Source organism: Anabrus simplex, chromosome 13 (assembly GCF_040414725.1).
Source record: "Anabrus simplex isolate iqAnaSimp1 chromosome 13, ASM4041472v1, whole genome shotgun sequence".
Classification (NCBI taxonomy): Eukaryota; Metazoa; Arthropoda; class Insecta; order Orthoptera; family Tettigoniidae; genus Anabrus; species Anabrus simplex.
The window spans coordinates 103987143-104011994 of NC_090277.1; the positions used below are offsets into that span (position 1 = coordinate 103987143).

The window sequence follows — 24852 nt, forward strand, 5'->3', positions numbered from 1 at the left end:
AGTCAAATAGTGTTCATATAGACCAGCAAACATCATGCTAGGAAAACATCCACTAGAAAGTATGGAAAGCTTTACATACTTTGGCAGTGTAAGATCTTGAGATATACTAGCCACCAGCAAGTGATACATTAGCCACCAGCAAGTACAAACACTCCTCTGAGATCCCCAAGTACCAACAAAATCAAAGCTGGTGATGTTCAATCAGTACTTCATACCAATCTGAACCTATGATATTGAAACTTGCATCCTCACTAAGAAACACTCATCAAGGTTGCAGCCATCTGAGATGAAGTTCCTGAGGTCCACAATTTAAAAAACCAAACTGGACAAGTTAAGGAATGATGTGGTTAGGAAGGAAGCTGGGATTGTTACATCATTGTTAGATCAGGTCAGCATGTCCAGATTGAGGTGGTTTGGGCATGTAATGAGGATGAGCCAACAAGGACAGCAAACGTTAACTTGGAGAGACATGTGGCAGGGAAACGGATGGTGGGAAGACCAAGAAACCACTGGATGGACATCGTTAAGACAGACATTGCAGATCGGGGAAGAACAATGGAGGACGTCATTAACAACAGAATGATCTCAATAAGACAGAATGGAAGAGACCTGCCAACAGTACCCAGGAAACTGGAACTGTAAAATAATGTGATGATGATGATGATGATTATGATGATGATGGACCTACAAATTTTTGCCGATATCCTAAAGCCCACTTGTGCATATTGTGAATAGTTTTGTTAAGACAAACTTATCAATGCAATTTCAAGTTTTCATACTGTAAATACAAAAATCTATTGAATGTATTTTCTTCAGTTTACATGTCTGTCACTCTCTGAAAGCCCCCAGAATTATTTTTGCAACACACGTGCAGATAGACTTGATTTCTGTAATAATATTAGGTAACGTGTTGTCTACAGTGGTTCTGAAAATTTATTCTATCAGGACAACACCCATCCTTCAGTGATGTGACGCGCCCCATGACACCCCACCAAAACATCACTGATGCTGGGTGGCAACGTGTTTCCACTTTCGGGAAGTTTGTAATAATAATAATAATAATAATAATAATAATAATAATAATAAAAGGGTCAAGTCATAAGTCATGGCAACTATTTTCTTCTCACGAACAGGAGACAACACAGAAAATCTACAATATGCATTTGGAAATATCGGGCATGTACTTATGCATAGTGCTTGAAGACAAATTCTGACTTCAGTAGATTCTCATAGGAAAGTGACAGAACACAGGTCAATGGTAAACACTGTTTTATTATGGTACAGACAGCAAATACACAAGACTACATACAAAGGACAGGTCTCCACTCGTTACAGACCTTCGAAATAATCACCCAAGGTGTCCACTTTGTCCATGAACACTGGGCGGCCTGGATGAGGCGAATCGGCAGTTGTAACTCTACCCTGTTTGAACATCCTCACCCACCTCCCCACTGTTCTATAGGGCATGGCATGCAGACCTAATGCTTCCCGCAACTCTGCATGGCATGCAGACCTAATGTTTCCCGCAGCTCTGCATGGCATTGGCGTGCATTTCTGCCACGGAGAACTGTTATTTTAATATACGATAGTTGCTCCTGCTTGTTGACTTCCATTCTGTGACACTTTCACTCACACACGGAACTTAGGGGCATGCTTAGACCCACACTGTTGTTTACATACACCATCTAGTGGCATCATACGCAAGTACATATCATACGTTTCCAAATGCATATCTTAGATTTTCCGTGAGGTCTCCTGTTCGTGAGAAAAAAATAGTTGCCATGACTTATGACTCGACCTACGTAGTAATAATAATAATAATAATAATAATAATAATAATAATAATAATAATAATAATAATAATAATAACGGCACGTGGACTCTGAAGAGACCTGGTGTAAGTCGTCTTCTAGTAGATGGCCTATAGGCAACGTGCGTGCCTGTGATGATGGTGCCCTACCCAAGATGAATGATAAAAGTCGGCATACACAACCAGTCCCCGCGCCAGACAAATTAACAAATTAAGGTTAAAATCCCCAACCCGGCCCGCATTCAAACCTGGGATCTTCTGGACCAAAGGCCAGTATGTTAAACCAATTAGGCATAGAGCCGAACTGGGAAGTAGGTAGTTTGGGAACGAGTGATCACAAATCATGTAAGAAAGTTTGTTAAGAATCAACAAATTTGAGCATTAATGGTGTCTGGCCGGAGAGCAAGAAGGCATTCTCTACCCCGGTACATTATTATAAGAAGAACATCTACCAGGCACTTATTTCAAGGGCGCGGCGGGATTGTTTGATCCACTCTGTTTACTTTTGGACAAGAACGTTCATAGAACGAGTTTGTTCAATGAAGGTATGTATCATGGGGCAACTCTTTCTAAGTATGTCTTATGAGGTAGAAAGCTCGTAACTTTAGGGATTTTGTAACAGCAAGCAAGATCATAATGTTAATTATTTTAATTTTTGACTTAATCCATGAGATCAACAGTGATTTTTAATATGAACTTGTAAAGTGCTTTCTCAACATTAAGGACAAACACAAATGGTCTGTTACTGGACATCATCAATTTTCCAGCTAACTCATTCCTGTTGCCAGTGTTTTGCCCCAGTGTGCTGAGTTGGGCTCATCAGTTGGTAAATAGCACACCTACCAAGATGCATGGCTAGTGCATACCGTGGAGGCCACTGCGTAGGCTACTTGGACGCACTGACAGTACCAATGCACTATGAGAGACTGTCTTTTTCAAAAACTGATGCTTGCTAGGCCATTTAATATAAATTATAAATTTACTCATTCGGGACATAAATTTGGGACAAATATTTCAGGTTCCCTATGGGAATCCATTTCTGTAACAACTTTACAGCTATTAATGCAATTTAGACAAGCATTATAAAGGGAAATTTTTAGCGTGTGTATGTTTAAATTTTTTGTTTTCAACTATCTGTGCTTTTAGTGTTAGGCTAATGGATCTTAGAGTATGAGGAATTTTGGTTTATGATGTCAAATTTGCTGATGAAGAGAATGGCTATTTCTCGAAACATGCAGGAATAATAATTGTGTAAACTAATGAGTTTATAATAAATACAGTAGAATCCCTATTTAACTTTTTTACAGGGGCCTGATTTTTTAACCTTATATGGGAGTTTACCTTAAAACGAGGTTTCAGTAGAAAGCACACCTTCTCCAGAGAGCTTTGTCTGTATTAACACAAGTTGTGCCATCATACTCTCATTTACACAGTCACAGAAATAAAATAAGGAGATATCTACCCTATACACTGTGCTGTAGTTACGGTTTGTGGTTCATTTTGACAGATATTTGTTGATGACTGCAAAACTGCTTTGGTTTAAGGTTGTTACTATAACATTATATATGATTTTTCTATAAAAATTGAGAGAGATACCAAACTTGCACAAAAACAAATTAAAATCTGTATGAAACAGCAATCCGTTTGTTTAAACATTTTTGCGGATGTTTTCCAAGCAGTGGATTACTCATTAATACGTATTTCCTAATTCCAATAATCTGAACACTCATATTCAGTTTCATTCTTAAAAACTGTAATACCATCATTCCAGAGGCTTGTGGCAAACATTTCCATTTTCTTACTCAAACGGCGCCACCGAACCTAGGTTTACCAAGCACGTATTATGAAAACATATTTCAAGCTCCCTGCAGAATAATGATAACATTTTCACTATAAATTTACACGGGAACAGCCTTTCTGAAATTTAACATGACGCGACAGTACATAACCTAACATCTGAAATAAGTTGCGCACACCGCTGTATCTTGAGAAGGAGAAGTATCACATTCTTATTTTATTTCAGTACATAGTATTAAAATTAAGCAATTGTTTACTTCAGCCTTTATTTCGAAGGAGTTTACAACAGCTGGCACTGTACTTATTGCAAAAACATATTATCCCAATGTTTGTTTGCATGAGTTGGAGTTATGACGAGACCTCAGGCTGGCTTGCGTGTAGCGAGGAATCGATATGGAAGATGATCAATCGCATTCAATATAAATGCTGGAGTATAGCGTATGAATATTAGTCATGGATAAAAACTAACACGCCCGAATTTGACTGTAATAATGGATGACTCACTAAAAGGGTTCTCATTGTAATCGAAGGATATTGCACAGATTAACGTAGGATCTGTCGAAGGTTATAATAACATTGCCATTAAAACAGGGGTTCTCTCCTGCTAAAGCGACCACGGTCGGATGTGTATCTGAGTCAGACATCTCATTTTAGCCCTAAATGTCCGCGCTCTATAAATTTGTGTTCTGCCTTGAATCATCCTCAGCAAACTTATTATGTCATTTTCATAGGTTCTTAGTGCCCCATAACCAAAACAAATAGAAATAAATTTTGAGAATTTAACATTTCCTTAACGCTAAATGCAGGTTTTGCCCTATCATGAATTACGTTAAATCGAATATAAAATTGCATTGCTCTTATAGAATAATTTTCGGGACTGGAAATTTCTTCCATTAAATGCGGGTTTACGTTAAATTGAGGTCAAGAAAAATCGGGGTTATACTGCACTGACAGGGCGGACATACCAACTACCCGCGGCATTTTTCTTTAAAGTTTATTCGGGCGAAGATACATGCTAACCAGTGTGGATTTGCACCAAGAAAGTCCACCGTAGATGCAATTCAGACCATGAGGATTCTGATGGAAAAACACAGAGATGACAACAACAACAACAACAACAACAACAACAACAACAACAGAAAGACCTGCACATAGTTTTCATCTATCTTTAGAAAGCATTCTGCAGAGTATTGAGAGATCTGATTTGGGCAGCATTATGAGCTCATAGCACTTTGGAATCTTGTGTTAAATTGATCCAGTGCACGTACAAGAATGCAAACACTCATGCGAGATGCACTCTACACATATCAAAACCTTTTCCTGTCAAAGCTGCTGTTCACCAGGGCAGTGTTCTTATCGTCATCACAAATTTCCTGACATTCAAAATCATATATGCACTTCTTGAAACATTACTGTTTGCTGCTGATGTGATACGCGCTACATGAGCCCTGGCATTATTGTACACGAGTACAAATTCAGGGCCAACACCATATGCAGCAACCAACACATGCTATAGCAGTATCTGCTCGATGTACCCCGCAGTGGTAAGATAACCACGGACGCCGACAAGATCCGTACGGCCATCAATACTGATGCCACCACAGCATCACAGATCCATGTCCAGGAAGGCAACCGATTCGGACAACATTTGGCATGTACTGCTCCCCACAGTGTCTCCATACCCGTTGACGTACATCACGCTGAGTCGGGGGAAATCTGGACGAGTCTGTGAACAACACAGGTCTCCACTGGCGAAGATGCCAGTTGACGTGGCTACGGGCAAACAGAAGGCGAGCTGCACGATGTTGCTGCATTAAACGGGGCACTCGAACAGGACGTCTGGGTCGTAAGGACACTTCTCTTAACCTGTTCCTTACCGTATGGCCAGACACCGTGATTCCAGTGACCCTCCTGAGGTCTTGTTGCAGTTCTCTGGCAGTTGCTGAACAACACCGCAACGCATAAATGGTTAGATATCGGTCATCCTGTGGGGCTACCATGCGTCCACGACCTTATCCAACACTCCTTGTGAACTGGCCTGTCTCGCTGTGGCGATTCCACAAGCGTTGAATAACTGATGGAGAGACACCGAGATCCACAGCAACGTGATGAATCAAAGTGACTGCCCTTGCAACTTGAACCTCGTTAAGATGTCTCATAGGATGTGCTTAAATGACTGCAGGAGTCTGTGTACCTCACAACAACACACGGACGCACCGCTATTCACTTTGTTTTGAGGGGTCGTCTGACAGTTTAATGCATGGCTACGCCTACAGATGGAGTATAACTTCGATTTGACATACTAGGTCTCAAGGTTTGCTGTACGACTGACACTGGTGTAAAATATATTGGAAGTGGAATGTGTTTATAGAAGATTTTATTTATAAACCTTGTTAAGTATGATCTGAAGTGTGGTGATAGAATGTTTTATTCCTATGCCATGTAATTACCTAACCTGTACAGTGTAAATATTTTGGTAACATATTGTATGTGTAACTAGTAGGTTTCATTTCTGTATTTACTGGAACTGTCCAGAAAGTTGTCACATGAATTTTAGAACAGGGTGTGTTAGCCTTTGTTAGTTATGTATTCTAGAAGGTATGTTCCGACTATTCTGGAATTGGAAGATTCGCGATCGTATGTATTCGAGAAAGTATTTAAACATCGTGACTGAAGTAAGTGTTATGATTGGTCAATCCGGGCAAGCTCCTGTGTTCTGATTGGCTACTCCAAGGCCAGGGTCCCCTTTAAAAGGGACTAGGCAGCATTTCGTGAGAGGTCTGAATGTCTCTGTGCGGTCTTAGTCTTGACCTGCCGAGCCTCCCTTCAATATTGTATTTGTCAAATTTGATTTGTACTGAGATGCACTTGGTTAACTTTTGTACTTGCAGGAAGCTCTCGTCAAAGAATACATAACTTACGTGTCCCTTAGAACATGTATCTGTATCTTACGAAAGGTGTATCGGCATTTTCCACACTGACTGAAACTGTTTGTAATTTATTTGTAAAGTCCATTTTGTAAATAATATTTTGAAAATCAAACATCGCTGTTAATTTTTTCGAACCGCAACCTAGACATATCCATGCCCCTGGCAGGTTCCCAGTTACGTCCCACGTTCCTTGTTTGTTTTCGTCAAGTTGCCCTCACTGATATTTACTCCTGCTGTTTTCGCCACAGTTCATTATATGATTACGGTGTGTATAGTGTTTAGTTACCTTGTAATTTGATTTCCCTTTATCTGTGTTTGTGTGTAGCCGCTGTAGTAACGGTTACAACGACCACTGGAACCCCATCTACAAAATTTACGTTCACATGCCAGACGTTACAAAACATGTTCCCCTAATTTTTTTGAACTGTGATTTAATGCAGCCAACAGTAAGCACATAGTTCTGCTGGAATGTTACGACATTAAAAAAATAATAATATGAAGAGAGCTCTTGAATAAACACACGTCACGCCAACATCGGACGTACTCCAGCTCCTTACGCGCAATTGTTGATGAACTTGCCTGCAAGTAGTTCTCATGGTATCCACGCACAGCAGCACACTGCTAAATGCACGGAGCGTATAATTAAAACTTCAAAATGTATCCACTGACTAAAATCTAAAATGAATGATGAGAAAATGACAATGAATGCAAAACAATCAGTGGATCCAATTCACAATGCCTCATATTCGGAGATGATGCTTGTTGTCCAAATTTCAGGTCACCGGCCTCTCATAACTGTACTAATCACATGTTATGCAGACCCATGGTATGTCACACATAATGGTACCACCCAACGCAGACCCATGGTGCTCCACACACTGTGGTACTTATCATGGGCAATGTATACTCGCATGGTGCTCCTCATATAGTGGTACTACTCTTAAGTAATGCAGACCCGTTATGAATACAGGGAACCAACACAATTCAGCGCAGTGCACGGTAGCTCCTCCCCAACAGACGCCAGTCCGAGATGCTGCGCATCCGCTCCCCCGTCTCGATGGAATGCACACGATACCAATCACAGGCAACACCCAGACCTATGTTGTTCCTCACACAATGGTACTAATCGCAAGTAACGTCAACCCATGTTGTTCCTCACTTAAGGGTACTAATCACAAGTACTCTCATGGTTCCAACTCCATAATCTCTTGGTCGCCCCTTTTAGTCGTGGGTGTATTCTTCGTCTGCATCTGTCACCCATAAGGGGTAGCCTGTAAACTAGGGATGGAACTTATGGCATGAAAAGGTAGAATATTAGGTTCAGGACCATTTTAATTTCATTGAAAGTATTTTTGTAAACACTTCCCCATACAGATGCACAACAAATCTAATAATATGCATTTAATGTCTTTTCAATTACTGCAGATTATTATTACTTTTTTACACAAGAAGAATGGCACTTACAATTTATAATATCTGTCGTCTCCATTACTCACATGTATTCTATAGTGCCGCAGAACGTGTGGGTCACGATACCCTCCTGGATATGTTCCTTGCACAAACCGAAGTCTGTTAATTTGACGTGACCTTGTGCATCTAGAAGTATATTTTCTGGTTTCAAATCCCTAGAAACACCAAAAGACAACACATTAGTTACACAACCTTCTTTATTTGGCTGACCCATAAATTAAATGTAGATCAACAACAAACTGTATTTGTTTTACACGTGTATAATGATGATGATGATGATGATGATGATAATAATAATAACAACAACAACAACGTTATTGGCTTCACGTCCCACTAACTACTTTGACAGTTATTCTTTTATGTACCGACACGAGGCTGATGTATTTGAGCACCTTCAAATACCACCGGACTGTCACGACGAACCTGCCAATTTGGGTTCAGAAGGCCAGCACCTCCACCGTCTGAGCCACTCAGCTCGGCCGTATAAGGATAAACAAATCTAATAGGACCTGCTTGGGACTCGTTCGTTATCGGGTGCACTGAAGAACTACGACTGGTTGTTTTACAGGAGAAAAAAAATCACCATGGCAACACACTGTACTAATAACATGAATAAGAAAAACTGAAAATTGGTATGCATGCGTCCTTGCTAGTAACAATAAAAATTAATAATAATGTTATTTGCTTTACGCCCCACTAACTACTTTTACGGTCTTCGGAGACGCCGAGGTGCCGGAATTTAGTCCTGCAGGAGTTCTTTCACGTGCCAGTAAATCTACCGACACGAGGCTGTCGTATTTGAGCACCTTCAAATACCACCGGACTGAGCCAGGATCGAACCTGCCAAGTTGGGGTTAGAAGGGCAGCGTCTTAACCGTCTGAGCCACTCAGCCCGGCACAATAAAAATTAGTCTAACATGTCAGGCAATTCAAGTTCAGAAAAGAAAAGGTTCCATCCATTCAATACACTTTATTTCATGTTTCTAGAATGAAACGTTGACATAACTTCTCAATTAGACGATGTGTCGTAATTCAACACTGTGAAGTTTTTACAACAGAGATCTATGTTTAACACTTTTATTGTATACATATTCATATCTCTGACTAGTCAATTTTATGGTTATTGGCTGAACATGGTCTCAATGGAGTTTGAAATTAATACTGTAATGTTTTAATCATTTACATTATAATTAAAAGTGTATAGAATAGCTGGAACCCTATATTTTTCCTACTTGAATTGTAATAGTCTTTCAATACGGATCATTATGAAAATCATATCTTATGATAACATGTCGGAGGTGCATGGAAGGAAGGGAGTGTTGTTACAGGTTAGACCACTAAGGTAACAACAAAGAGGTTTTTACTGTTCAGTAACTTGTAATGAAATCTGTTAGTCTCTAATTCTGGGAGTGACGCCATATTTGATAAATCTTACCTTATGACAGTGGCTCTTCACTAAGGGATGTATGGAAAATGTAGGCACAATTTCTGATATTTATTGTTACAGAGCAAATTATTTCTAAGGGTGGGTTGGCAGATCTCCAGCACTGCCATCTCTCTCTCTCCTCTACAATTTTTTTACAACATATGATTTCTAAGCTCTACACTCATAAACTCTGTACTTCATGCTGGGGGATACATTTATTTCCATTTTGTACTTCTCCATGAATGTACAACATAAATATGTATAACTTGAAACAACACAACCAAGATTAAAACTAGTTAACTGTTAAGAAACTTACCTATAGATAATTCCTTGTATATGTAAATGCTCAAGAGCTAAGATAATTTCTGATAGGTAGAAACTGAAACAAAGAGAACAATTCCATTAGTAAACTGTATTTAGTCCTGGTATGCAGTTTCTAAGGTATGTACCAAAATCATTAAGATAAAAATGTTGTATCATGAGAATAAAAGCAGTGTACAAGTGGGGAGTGGTGACTCTGAAACATTTAAAACAAAAAAAGGTCTCAAGCAAGGAAGTGCACTGTCACCATTATTGTTTATTATATTGATGGATGAAATCATTTAAACGTGTAAAATAGAGTATCAGTTGTCATGAAGTGAATGCTTTGGTATTTGCAGATGAAGTGCAGATTTGGGGAAAGGGAGAAAAGGAAGTGCAAAGGAGACTGGATATTTGGAATGAAAACCTGGTAATTAGTAAAAAGAAAACTGTAGTCATGCACAGTGGAAAAGAGAAAAAGAGAAGCCAAGTGAACATAGACTGAGAACGGTTAGAGAATGCATACCAGTTTACATATCTGGGTAGCATTATTAATGGAAGTAATGAAATCAACGCTGCAATTAATAACAGACTAAGTAAAGATACAAGATTTTATCATCACGTCAGAGAGCTTTTATGGGATGACAAAGTACCCAAGGGAACAAAATTAACATTATATAAACAGTATTTCATACCAATTGTAACATACAGACTAGAAACGCTGGTAACTAATAAGAGACAAGATAGTAAGATCCAAGCAGTACAAATGAAATTTTTAAGAACATTGGGTAAAAAGACAAGAAGAGATAGAATTCAAAATTTTAATATCAGAGAAGAATTAAATATAGAACCATTAGTACAGAAAGCAAGACTGAGATGGTGTGGACATATAAAAAGAACGTGACAGGAAAGGGTAGCAAGAAGGGAATTGGAAAGAGAAGTTAAGCGAAAGAGACCACTTGGAAGACCGAGAAGAAGGTGAATGGATCAGATCTGGAAGGACATTAGAGAAGCTGGATTGGATGTGGCAGAAGAAATGGAGCAGGAAAAGTGGAAGGACAGAAAGGAGTGGAGGAGGCTTGTTAACTACACCCGGGCGACTGGAGTGGAACATTGATGATGATGATGCAGTTTCTAGGACACACACCTTGTAGTATTTGCAAGCAACATTTCAAATGGGGGTACAAAAACCAATTTCTTTCTTAAGCATTACAAACAACACACAATTTTTACAACTCAAAGAGAGTAAGATAAGAGTAACATAAGTTATCTGCTCCAAATTAGGCGTGAGATGATGCAGATATTGCAAGAGGAAAACTTGGAACAGAAAGGTTATTTTTGAAAGGAAAAACTGAAATGATAAAAGGATCATAAATATTGCAAGATACAAGACTGGATGGTTTGAAACTGAAACCATACTGAGACATGGAAGCATATTATTATTATTATTATTATTATTATTATTATTATACAAACTTCTAAACCTAGCACTTTCCCTTGATAAACTACAACAATTGGTTAGTATAAATAAACAAGGACCTACAAAAAACTTTATTACCAAAGAAACAATTCAAGATATAAAGAAGTTTAAGCCATTGTAAATTTGAGAGAAACCTAAAAGAAATTATACCGGTTGGACAGCAGAATACAAAATGAAACCGAACAAATGAAGAGATGCACGGAAGAAACAAAGAAACACTGTTCTAAATAAGTTTGAAAGCTCTCCTTACTTGGTAATAATAATAATAATAATAATAATAATAATAATAATAATAATAATAATAATAATAATAATAATAATAATAATACCGCTGTATTTTTCAATACCAAATCTGGGAAAATAAAACATTTCACATTCATCTACGAGATAAAATGTCCTTATTTAAGCACCAAGGCAGAAAGCTCTGAAATATCAGGTTAAACTCTGGAAATGTTTTTTTTTTCACCTCTGCAAACTTGCTTAACAGTCCAGATCAATGGTAGAGTGTTGGCCTCCGGATCCCAAGATAGCGGGTTCAAGCCCGGCAGAGGTAATCGGATTTTTGGGGCAGAAAAAAGTCCATTCGATGTTCCATGTTGTATGAAGTCGACACATAAAAGATCTCTGGTAACACATTCAGCGTTTACCCGACGAAATGCATTAAAACTCAGGCGCAGACACTCAAGAGAGAGTCTGTTTACTCTGCAACAGCAGGCCTAGAGTAAAACGGAACATCGAAACCGATGAGCAAGCAGCTGGATGGTGGCAGCCGTAAGAACCATAAAATTGATTAGTCAGAGATATGAATATATACAATAAACGAGTGTTAAAAATTGAGTTCTGTTGTAAAAATTTGAAGATTATATTTCAAATCTTGAATTACGACACATGATCTAATTGAGAAGTTATGTCAACATTCTGTCAACGAAGAAGACAAGTGTATTTTGAACCTTCAATGTTCTACTGCTCGTTTATAATCGCACAACATCGGAGGTTACTACTCGCTTCCTGTGAGGTGCTATATGCGTTTGTGACATCATGCAGAATCGAGCCTGCATGCGATTCCACACTAATCCGAACACTCCTCGCGCACATTACGTGGTAGTCAAGCTAAACATTTGAACTCCGATGCAAATGAGGCAATTATGCTGACAATAATGAAGATTTATCATTTAAGTAAACAATTTTATTTACATTTTAATTTGGAGCACCCAATGACTTTGTAGTGGACAGATCCACACTAAGGCCGCGTGCACACTGAGCGCGCTTCGCATAGTGTGTCGCGTGTAGCATGAAATGCTATGCATAGCGCAAGGCGTGCTTGCTGTTCACACTGAAAACTCTACGCCGTGCTCTCAGCTTAGATTGGCGCGAGGCGTTTTAGGGTGGTCACAAACTAATGCCGTTATTCAAGTACACTAGAAACAGTTTACTGATGGATAACAGTTACCTAAAATTAAAAATTAGAAAGAAGAATCGAAAGTGGATTCATGAATTTAATGAAGAACGAATTATTTTCGTAGAATTCCATCGTTTGTACAGAGATGCAAGACTTTATCGCGATAAATTTTATGATTACTTAAGAATGACAAAAAATACCTTTGACCTTCCAAACCCTACAACTGAAATGTGGCGACAAGTAGCAGAGAAGTATTGGGAGAAATTTGATTTTCCCAATTGCCCAGGAGCACCGTGCAGCAAATATGTGGAAATTAAATTTCCGGCTAAATCACGCTCTTTATATAATAATTATAAATAGTATTTTACAATACTGTTACAATTAGCATACACAATTTATCATTGATACAAAAGTGAAGTAAATGTGTGACAAATATCATATTTACTTCCAAACCCACTCCTGGCCTGCAGAGTGATATTCTTCATGTTACCACCCTCCATTTGCAAAATTATAGATTCTGTGCACTTTGTCACAAAGTGTCCGGCTACATGGCTAAATGGTTACCGTACTGACCTTTGGTCACAGGAGTCCCGGGTTCGATTCCCGGCAGAGTCGGAATTGTAATCATAATTAGTAAATTCCATTGGCACGGGGGCTGGGTGTATGTGTGTATTTATAATCATTTCATCCTCATCACGATGCAGGTCACCTACGGCCGTCAACTCAAAAGACCTGCACCTGGCAAGCCGAACTTCTCCTCGGACACTTATGACCTAAAATACATACGCAATTTCATCCTGTCACAATGTTAAGCCCAGTAAAGTGTGACAGTAGAAGTAATATTACTGTATATGTTTACTGTAGGAATGCGATAAAACTGTTGTAGATACGTAAGTCCACTTATTTTGCAAAACAGTTACATTTTTATAGTTTTTGTGTCTTGGGTTCCATATTTCTTCTCTTTGAAACACTGCATGAATAATTTCTTCTTCCATAACTTCAGAACAAGCTAGGTAACGCTAAGCAATTAACCAACACTGTGCGTTGTCTGGCGCTTCGCTTGGCTGTAAGGTAGGCGTTCAGCGCAGCAGAGCGCGGGCTGTGTGAACACCTGGCTTAGGAACAAAGCACTCGTTATGGTTAGCGTGACGCTTAGTGTTGAGCAACACGCGACACACTATGCGAAGCGCGCTCGGTGTGCACGCGGCCTAAGTGTGCCACAAGAGATCTTTACCATGCCAGCGTGAGACCCAAGATGCAGTAATTCTCGCATAGAATTCTGAAAAGTATCCTAAATTCCAACAGAGGTGTATGCATTTGACTCTGTATGCAATTCGTCATTGTCCCGGGCTATTCTCAACTGCACAGGATCACCTCTATATTGATCAATACAAGTTTCACAGGCAGATGCCTCTCCTCTTGTAAGAGGAGGAACGTATTCACTATTATGGGCTTCTGTGGTTGTTTTGTAGTGTGGTGGGTTGAGTGTTTTAATTACTTTTTTTTTTTAACAATTTGCTTTACATGGCACCGACACAAATAGGTCCTATGGCGATGGTGGATGGAATAAGAAAGGGCAAGGCGTGCAAAGGAACTGAATGTGGCCTTAGTTAAGGTACAGCCCTAGCATGTGAAAATGGGAAACCATGGAAAACCATGTATAGGGCTACCAAAAGAAAGGTTCAACCCACTAGCTCCTGAATATAAGATGACAGCCACGTGACCTAAACCGCATAGCAATATAGAAAGATAGGAAAGAACTCATTAGGGGCTGTAGAAAGACTGGGCTTGATGAGGGGAGAGCTTATCTACTTGAAGACTATGGTGTATGAAGATATGTCATTTTATGTTTCTTTCTTTCTCTTCCCACACTCATCCATCACTGTGTTAAACCTATCACGTGTTCCTTTTCTTTTTTATATATTTTCTTTATGTCACAATGATACAGACAGGTTTTATGACGACAAGAGAAGAAAGGGCTTGGTCTGCAAAGGAAGCGACCCTGGCCTTAATTAAGTTACAGCCCCAGCGTTCGCCTTGCATGAAAATTGGATACAACGGAAAAACATCTTCAGGGCTGTCCACAGTGGGGTTCAAAAACCCACCATTTTTCAAGTGCAAGCCATCAGTTATATGACCCAAACTGCACGGCCACTCACTCAGTATTATCAAGTGTTCCTATTGGTGTTCCTATCTTCCCATAAACGGCTTGAAGATTCGTATTATGACAAACAGAAACATACAGCCTCAATCTAAAGGAATTAACGAGATGAATTCACAATTCACGGCCTGGATAAGATTCAAACCCAGGGCCTTCTGAACTGAAGGACATTACACAGATCACTCGACCAAGGAGCAGATCTGTTGGAAATTCTACACATTTTCATGAAAATTTACAGTAAATGGTCCAGCTTTCTAGAACTAAAATTCTCAAGTTTCTTATCTCATCTCTTAAACAGGCAAACAATTGGCCTTCATCAGAGAAGGATTAATAAATCATGCTATCAATATGCAGCCTGCTTTGTAGTGGAAGAACCAAGGTTTAGCATAATGAGATAAAAAATGTACAGCTGCCAGGTAATACCAGCTTCTTCTGGACCTTACTCATATAACAAGAGAAGTCTCTGCAGAGGGTCAAGTTTGAGAATTCAATTACAGTGATTGTGACTGCGTATTTCATGCAAAACTTGCTGAGATTTAATTTTTTAAATGATTTATATTTACAAGTTGCTTTACGTTGCATCAACACAAAAAGGTCTTATGGCGATGATGGGATAGGAAAGGGATATTAGTGGGAAGGAAGCAGTTACCGACTTAATTATGGTACAGCCCCAGCATCCGCCCGGTGTGAAAATGGGAAAACATGGAAAACCATCTTCTGGGCTGCAGACAGTGGGGTACGAACCCACCACCTCCCAAATGCAATCTCACAGCTGTGCACCCCTAACCGCACAGCCAACTCTTCCGGTATTTTTAAAACTATTAGTGTTGATGCTGGTGATCTATGTATCAACACTTGGCTCTGCTGGAACCAAACAGCAGAGGTCAAAATAGAAGGAAACACAACTGAGGACATAGCTATACGGAGAGGCATACGAAGGGCTGTGTCCTGTCCCCTCTCCTTTTTAATATCTACCCAGAAGCTCTGTTCAGAGAATCTGTCGATGATGTTAACCCAGAATCACTGGCAATGTCATTAATAGCATCCACTTTGCTAACAATACAGTTTTGTTAGCCAGTAGTTACATTCTCAATATGATTTTATTTTGGTGTAAACAAATATCACATGAGATACTTTCACTTCCTTGCATAAAACTACTTTATTGCCGCTAAGTCTATGCCTTAACAACACACAGTTGTACACAATTATACACAATACTGCACTATTAAGGGAAACACACTGAAGAAATTTACTTTTGATTCTGTCAAGTATAGATATCAACTAGTCCATACACTGATTATTCACTTTGCCATCACAAGGCAAGACTGACTACCCTCTCACTCAAGTCGATTCTCACAAATACAGATACCAACTCGCTCTAACGCACACTCTACATTCTCTTACTGCACTGTCTCACTGACCGACTAACTCACCACCGAGTCCAACAATGACAGACTCTTCAACTCCCAAGGTCTGCTCGATATATATATACTATTGGACAAATCGTCTAGAAATATCGACTTCTGGAAATGTTCTTGCAACACTCTAAATGGAACACATCCAAACCAAGACCAACTCCAATCGTCAGACCGTAATATAAAAAATATGTTGGCCGAAGTAGCCCAATTGCTGGTATTGGCTAGAACGAAAATACCACGTATATATTATATAAACAGCTGTAATTTAACATGATAAATGTAACATCACAGGGAAAATCACTTTTTCACGTATGAAAACGCTTCGCCAACAAGTATGCACCACATATAATCAACTAGAATCACATATATTCTACTAGAAAAGAGAACAACAAGCTGATTATTTAGAAATTTCAATTAGTCAAATAATGTTTTCTTAGATTTCCCTTTGCTGGATAATGAAAATACATGATAAAACTGTTAAAATTATATTTATACCATCTTTTTGAGCATTTCAAAATAAATTAACGTGCAAAATTTCTCAATTAATTTGGCTCTCATGAGAACTATGAAACAATCTGTTGCCTTAGTTTTGAAGTGGTGGACAATTTCTCATGTTCAGCACCCAATGAAAAGGAAGTGCACCTGAAATAATATTGGCCCCTTACGTCCCACTAACTACTTTTTTTAATGGTTTTCGGAGGCGCCAAAGTGCCAGAATTTAGTCCCGCAGGAGTTTTTTTTACGTGCCAGTAAATCTACTGATACGAGGCAGACGTATTTGAGCAACTTCAAATACTACCGGACTGAGCAAGGATCGAATTTGCCAACTTGGGGTCAGAAGGCTAGCACCTTAATCGTCTGAGCTAATCAGCCCAAGTACATTTGAAAATGATTATGTTAACCCAATGAACGGCCCTTTTAAGGCTAACATAATATTGACCTATGGCATAGCAGCATTTCACACAATGATGGTAACCTTAGCAATGAAATGTTCAGATACTAAACATATAACAGGTTTTTACCCATTAAATAACATGAGTGCAAAAACTCTATTGATTCTAAAAATTTATATTTAACCACATGAATGAGTTTCAGTTCAGTGTAGTCTGCTTGATAACAGATAACCACAGCATGAATCAGAATGTGTTGGTAGTGTAAAACCCTGCGTAACCCAGCTAATCCCTCCAAGTCACTATTTCTTCTGTCTAACAGTATACGATTGCTCCATTTGTCACACTTATAATAAGTTTTGTTATACTCCAAGATCAAGCCAAACATTTCTGCAGGCAAGCAGAGATTATTGTAAAATACACTTGCATCTAAATCACTCGACATTCTGAGGCACATAGACACTGACAGAATATCACAGTATCAATTATATTCTATCTAAATTAATATTATTTGAGGAACACGAATAGGTTCACTGTTTGGAATTAGAGAAAAGACTTCCCTAACCCCAGACTTATTCTCAAAATGATGTATGCACACTACAGCTTTGTTATAGACTTCAAAATAATCATAATGTAAGTTATATTCCTGATCAACTTCTCTTTTAATGACTTAAGACTTAGTATGGACAAACTTCTATTGAAATTTTTCAAGCTGCTGTTTTGCTAGTAATCATAATCAATTGGACTGCCAACCTTCGTAGGGAGACTGTCCTACGAAGAAGAAACCCCAATAATATGTACCAGCTTAATACATATTTTTTCTCAGGTAACCACACATCTCATACATAAAGCTTTTGTGATTTCAATCAAATCCTGCCTATTACATTTCATAATACGAATAAAGTTGATCCGTCATTGGACATTATAAATTTTCCAACTAACTCATTCCTGGTTGCCAGCATTTCACCCCAGTGGGCTATGTTGGGCTCATCAGTTGGTAAATAGCACACCTACCAAGACGCATGGCTAGTGCATACCGTAGAGGCCACTGCGTAGGCTACTTGGAGCCACAGGCAGTGCCAGTGCACTATGAGAGACATTGTCTCATTTTCAAAAATTAATGCCTGCCTGGCCATCAGGTGATAAAGACTATGGACTATTTTCAATTCACTTTCAAGAATACTTCGAAGAAAAGTCAAATCTCCATTACCTGTTCTAGCTAGGGTCATCATTCGCAAAGGGTTGGTCCTGTCACCTGCATCATCATACAAAAACATATACAGTCGCCACTGTTCCGTGACCCCTTCTCTCAAATACTCCCATTCCTACTTGTCAGTTTCATGTTGTCTTTGGTGTATTGAAGTGTGCATATGATTAAAACTTGTTTCAGAAATTCTTACATTAGATGAACTCGTAGAAAACTGTGCCAGTGCCACAGCTGACAAAGGGGGTGAAAAGACAAATCCGGAGAACTGGTTCCCATGTGATAAAAACTTCGTTAAGGCGTTTCTGCAGGGAACAACAAAAATGAATGTGTTAAGTGAGAAAATGTACTACTGAATATACGAATAAAAACTACCCAACAGGGATGTAGAAACACTAGACAAGATTTTTCCGACATGAAGGCATTTTACGTCGTGTATCCGTGGGTATAGTGTAAACTACAGCTACCATTTCTCAAGATGAAAGGGAAGTATTAAAAAGTGCGAAAAAACATGAGAGAACAAATATGAAAACCTTTTCTGCTGGGGCTTATAAAATAACAAGTTCACTGAACTGTGTGAAAACATATGCACGGGGTGTCAATAAAAATAACCAAGTATTATTGCAAAACAAATTTTAGTCGAAGCCTTTTATTTCAAAGCAGTCGGTTATAAAACATTATTTTCAGGTCATGTTCTTAAACAATGAAATGGAGGTTATACTCGGCCATGTGAGACTGCGAATGTATGACTTTGGCTGCCATTTTGAAAAATACTGACCAAGTTGAATCGATTGAGTCGAAAATTCGAAGGTGCTGAGACTTGTGGAGAATCTCTTTTAAAGAATGTTCACTGTATGGTGTAAAATATTATTGTAGAATATTTTATTTGTATTCCCTTTATCCACCTAAGTAACACAAGAAAGCAAAGCCATCTCCGTACAGGCCTTAAAGGCCCTTGGAGGGGTGGAAGGTACAGGCTTCCACTATCCATAACCTCGGCACGTGATGGAGTACAGTGGTTAGCTCTACGCCCGGCCGCCTTTGCCCCCAGGAATTAACCTGGTACTCATTTTTGGTGTAGGCTGAGTGAACCTCAGGGCCATATGCACCTCCAGAAGTGGAAATCTCGTTTCTTAAATTTTACGAATTCCTGACAGGGATTCGAACCCACTTCCTTCCAGACGAACCAAGCACACCTTTACCGCCTCGGCCAGGCAGCCCCTACCTAAGTAACTACTAGATCATAAATTATTATGGTTAAGTGATATCTTGTAATGTTCCAGAAATTTTGTGACATGGACTTTTGGAACAGGGTGTGTTGGCCCTGTCGATTCTAGAAGCATGCCTTTACTAATTCTGGAAGATGGAAATTTCGCGACTGGTGTCTGTCAAAGTTCTGGAATATTGTGAAAACATCGTGACTTGATAAAGAGTTTTGATTGGTGGATCTGGGTGGCGATAGGGAAGCTCCTGTGCTCTGATTAGTCACTCGGTAATCACACCAGGGCCAGCCTTGCCTTTTTAACAGAGTGAAGCGAGATTTCGTGGTCTTTCGTTCTCTCGTTAGTGCAGCGATCAGACGCACATCAGCGAATCCTCGCTCCCGGGATGGGCTACCTTGGGGTAAGCACTGTTGGTTTCAGTTCCATCTTAATTTTTACATTTAATGTTCCCTTGTACTTTCAAATAGGAGTTTGCCCTACTTGCCACTCAATTTCTCAGATGCCTTACAAAGCACGTTTACTTTCATTTAATATTGTATTTGTATCCTGTGTAACTATATAAGTGTATGATCCCCGCTTTTTAAGTTAGGAAATTTTTGGAAAATTATTTGTAATATTGAAGTCATGAAAATCACATAATTTTGTTCATTTATAATGTAAAAGACATAATATTATAAGAAGAATTTGTAGTAGGGAATTCTGTATCTGTGTAACTTTAATTTGTGTAACAGTCTGCACATGGCATGGCAGTGTAGGTTGCTCAAGAATTGTGCAACACGGAAAAGATGGGAAAGACGGGAAAACGTTTAAGTCAGTTTAAAGTGTTGCAACAAAGTGGCTTGGAAACCCGGAGTACAGCCAGGTAGTATAGGCTGAAGATTGGAATTGATCAATGCGGATGTACATGAGTGGACGTACTATATCACCTCAGATGCTCAATAGCCAATACAAGGGCTTTGTTTTAAGCAAGGTTGGGTTGACTGAGTGACGCATGAAGAAGTGCCTGTGAGGGCGTTGCTAGAAGTAAACTTTTCAGGACGCTATAACCACATGCAGCAAGCCTATATAAGTACGTACGCGTGTACGGCAAGACATTCTGATTCTGTTTCTCATTCAGACCGGAGCACGGGAGCTACTTCGTGTAGTTTCCTATGAGTTATTCTATTGTTCTTCAGTATCCATTACGGAGTGAGCACTCTATAATCACAGACGCTAACGAGTTTCCAGTGGCCATTCTGTAAAAGACACTACCAAGTGTTTATTTGTAACTCAAACTCTGTATAATAATTATACTATAATTCTTCTATGAGATTGTTCAGTGGATGTGGTGGTGCAAACTGAATCTACATTCTGGAGTGGATGTGTGCTTGTGCACAGAACTAATTCTTGGTCACGGAAATCGTCGGCCGAGTATGCAGTTATTTCAGTAGGAGAAACGTGAGGCGTCACATTAACCTGTGCGGCAATCGGGAATGACTCAAGAAATCAATGAAGAAGAGTGTAAATGAGGTTAGGGATGCTCTTCGTAAAGAAGGGTACATCCGTACGTAGAGAAAGTCGTCGTACTTTTCTTTATTAGCAAAGGATTTTCTTCTGTAGCAGTGGGACTGTTACGTGGAGGTATTTTGTGAAAGGTATACAGTGAAAATAATTTTTTGTTGGTGGTTTTTAGTTGTCTGTATATTTGCCCTTTTGTAAACGGCAAACACGAGTTGGTCTCATCAAGTGATTTTTTTTTTGTTTGTGGTTTTTGATTTGTTTGTATATTTGCCTTTCGTAAACGGCAAAGACGAGTGGGTCTCATCAGCGATGATTATTGTTGGCGTTTGTCCAATATATTTTTTTATTTTTTGGGAGTGAAGTCCTGGAATGAAACTTGCAGTAAATCTTTTATCAGTGGAGTAAGGATGAACCTGGCATGCTACTCAAATTTAATTTCAGGGGTAAACAACAACAAGTAAGGTTATAAAGTAAGTCTGGAGCTTCGTCAGCCTAATGACCGTCACCTTGGGAGAGGGAGTTGCTTGTTGCTCTACAGAGTTAATTATTCCTGTAATTGTTTTTGCAGGTGGTGCCAAATCTTGTTATTTATACTTATCTTAGTCACCATTTATCCATTTAATAATTTCAATAGCTTGTAGATGTTACACCTGTGTTTCCTCTTACCCTCAAAATTGTATTGTAGAAGTTGCATTATGTTGAGATATCTTAAGTTACCCTCTTGGCCTAAGAGGAAGCTCTTGGCAACTACATCTAATTTGTATTTTGGAAATATTGTAACTGGATTGTTGGGATTACGTGGATTTTGTCCCGAATTTCTTTGTAATGTTTATTTTGGTAATTATATCTTGAACCAAGGAATCACCGTTGACTTTTCTGGATTCCTGCAACCTTTGTATCCCAATGGCCCTGGTAGGTTTCCCAGATTCGCTCCACATTCCTTTATTATAGTCGTCACGTTGCCCAACCTGATGTTTATTTGTTTGCATTGGTGCAGTTCGTCTGATGTTTTATTGGGTGTTAAAGTTTCAAAGTGCCATGTAATTTGATTTTTTTCCCCCTTTTCTTAACAGTGTATCGTGTAACCACTGGAAACTGGTAACAGTGCGAGTTCAACATTCGCGACTTCTGAAGGCTTAAAGATGAGGTTGCCAGTCCACTTTCTGAAATATTTTAATCTTTTCTTCATTAGAAAGGAATTTTCACTTTTTCCGTATCCATACCTAGGCTATCACAAGACAAATATGCATCACGCTAGTCAATGTCAATTTCACACGATCATGTTCCTAATCCATATATAGGCTAACGTATCGCGCAAAAAAACTTCACTGTACCATTCAACACAAAATGGAATTCAAGCATAAATAGGCTAACTTTTCCGTAATCACGCAACTGTGTCGATGGCTCTTATCAGTGGGAAATCACTTTCGCTTCACAAGGGATGACAAATAACATTTCAGGGATAGGAAAAATGTGATCGTACTAAGCAGTAATAGCAAAAATTCGTGAAGCGATAAGCGAGGCATTTTTATACATATTTAAATACAATGAGAATCGGGACTTCAAATTTACAACATGCTAAGCGGGAAAACATATTAATGAGGAACACACTAACGAGGTTTCACTGTAATTCCTCTTCCATCACTCGTATCCAGGGAGCTCCTGCGTCAGACAATGGATCACCGACCTCCAATCACGTCTTGCACCTACTTGGAGACACAAGAGATGCAAACTGCTTCATGAATACTCGTTAGCTCTTTGACCCGATTCACTTTGATGCTTGATATAGACTGTTATTACAGTGGGGAGGGAGTATGGCTTTTAGTGTCCCGGACAAATTTGGCTCACCAAATGCAGGTATATTGATTTGACTCCCGCAGGTGACCTGTGCATCACAATGATGAAATGATTATGAAGATGAAACATACACCCAGCCCCAGTGCCAGTAGAATTGACTCCTATGACCAAATGCCAGCATGCTAACCATTTAGCCATGGAGCCGGACATTATTTTGGAGGACTTGCTACACTCAAAGGCATTTTATACCAAACTGGCAGGTTTCAATGAGGCCGCCCCTAACTTCAAGAACAGATGCTGCCAGTTGAATTTCAGTGGCATTTCCTCCACTGGCACACCTGCACACAACTAAAGGAGCTCCAACCGAGCCCTGGACCCTGCGCGACACTTGGCATTGAGATACTTGCTATACAGTCTACTCCAAGCCAGACGAGAGCAATTTGACAATTTATCAGTGCTTCTCATGATAAATAATCATCATCATCATCGCTATCCGTTCAGTTGGTGTAGCCTCCCTGACACTCTGCGGATCACAGTTCACCGCGCTGCTGTCTTGCATTGCTTCTTTCAGTTGTTCCATTCTCAACTTGGTGTCTGTTTTGGTGGCGCCAATCCAGCAAATTCATGGGAGATCCAGTCTTTGTTTGCCACTAACTGCTGCCAGCACAGCTGATGACTCCAGTCAAACAAGACATGTCAAGTGCCAAAGTATGAGAGCCACCGCTTCATTACTTTGCCCTCCAGAGACGTGCGGTCAAGGATGACTCTATTTGTAATTTTTCGCAGTCCATGGAGTGCAAAAAGTCTCCTCCAACGAGTGTAAATTCACAGTTACAGTGTATAGAAAATGGTGTATTCGCTGTTCGGGTTTCGTGTGCAAGATACTCCATCATTAATAAGTTTGTTATTGCCATCTTGTGATTCTGTTCTACTTTTTTCTGTTCCTTTATGTTGAAAAAATAGAGATGTCTGATAAATATTTGAAATGACAAAAACGTATTTGTCACAGCTGTATCACTTCTGACCCCATGGCATCACTTAGGATACAAAATTAAAGTCGCACTACCATTTCAAATTTAATGGAGCTAACCATTACACCATGGAGGGGGAATATAAAACAGGTGATAAACGAAAAGATCTGAATGAGGCCAGACAAGATCTGATCTGGGTGGAAACAACTCACCATGGTCTTAATTGCCTTGAAGACAGACATAAGTGAACCTGTTTGTGTAGCAACAGACACAGCAGCCAGCCGTGAGTTATCTCTCCTGATAAAGTAACAATTAACTCTGTGTTTTACAGCCCATGCATTGAATGTTTAACAGTCAGACATTTTCTACTGAACAACATTACTTCTTATCTTTCACTTAATGATACCGACAGCATGATTCAAAGCCACTTGTTTTGTGTAGGCAAAGCGATTAGGAAGTGGAGAACAATGAAATCTCGAAATGTAAACTTGTGTCCTTATCCTGAGGTGGTGGAGGACTTTACAGGCAAAGCTTCAATGAGGTGAACTGCACGTTCCATTGTAACCACATACCCGCCCTCCTGCCATTCTTAAATTACCAGGAATCGAACCCAGGCCACTAGCTAATAATGCTAACCGTTACGCTACAAGGGCAGACACGCTCCAAACGAGACAGGGAGATCAAAAACCCACTAACTCTAATTTTTGAGCAAAGATAGTTATGAACTGGATTATCTGGGGAAAACAAGAATACTCTAATTCCTTTATTTGTTTACATTCAGGAACTGTTTAAAAATTCACGAAAATTCCATACACAGGGTGAAGCCGAACTCCACCGACAAACATTTGGCGGTGGTTCAGGGATATATTCCAAGTATATTGGCACAAGGGACCCATGGTCTACAGTGGCTCGTTACAGAGTAACCCCTACAATCTAGCGCATACTGTCAACATTTAAGCCAGCCTGAGTAGCTCGGTTGGTCGTTCGATTTCTTCTGAGTCCAAGCGCGGGTTCAAATCTGGCACAGGTTGGTGGCTTTTAAAGGATGTCTTAAAGGTAGTAAGAACTCAGTGTCA

At 39.4% G+C, this 24852-nt stretch overlaps 1 protein-coding gene across 4 annotated transcripts in view; it reads right to left on the reverse strand.

The window, feature by feature from the left end:
- Nucleotides 1–24852, reverse strand: part of S6k (Ribosomal protein S6 kinase) — a 131416-nt gene that overhangs the window by 43017 nt on the left and 63547 nt on the right. For all 4 annotated transcript variants that reach the window (XM_067156908.2, XM_067156907.2, XM_067156909.2 and 1 more), the window contains exons 5-6: nt 9750–9812; nt 8034–8162 (exon numbers count right to left, since the gene is read on the reverse strand). In XM_067156908.2, coding sequence (XP_067013009.1) covers nt 8034–8162; nt 9750–9812 — 192 coding nt within the window. The remainder of the gene's footprint in view (nt 1–8033; nt 8163–9749; nt 9813–24852) is intronic.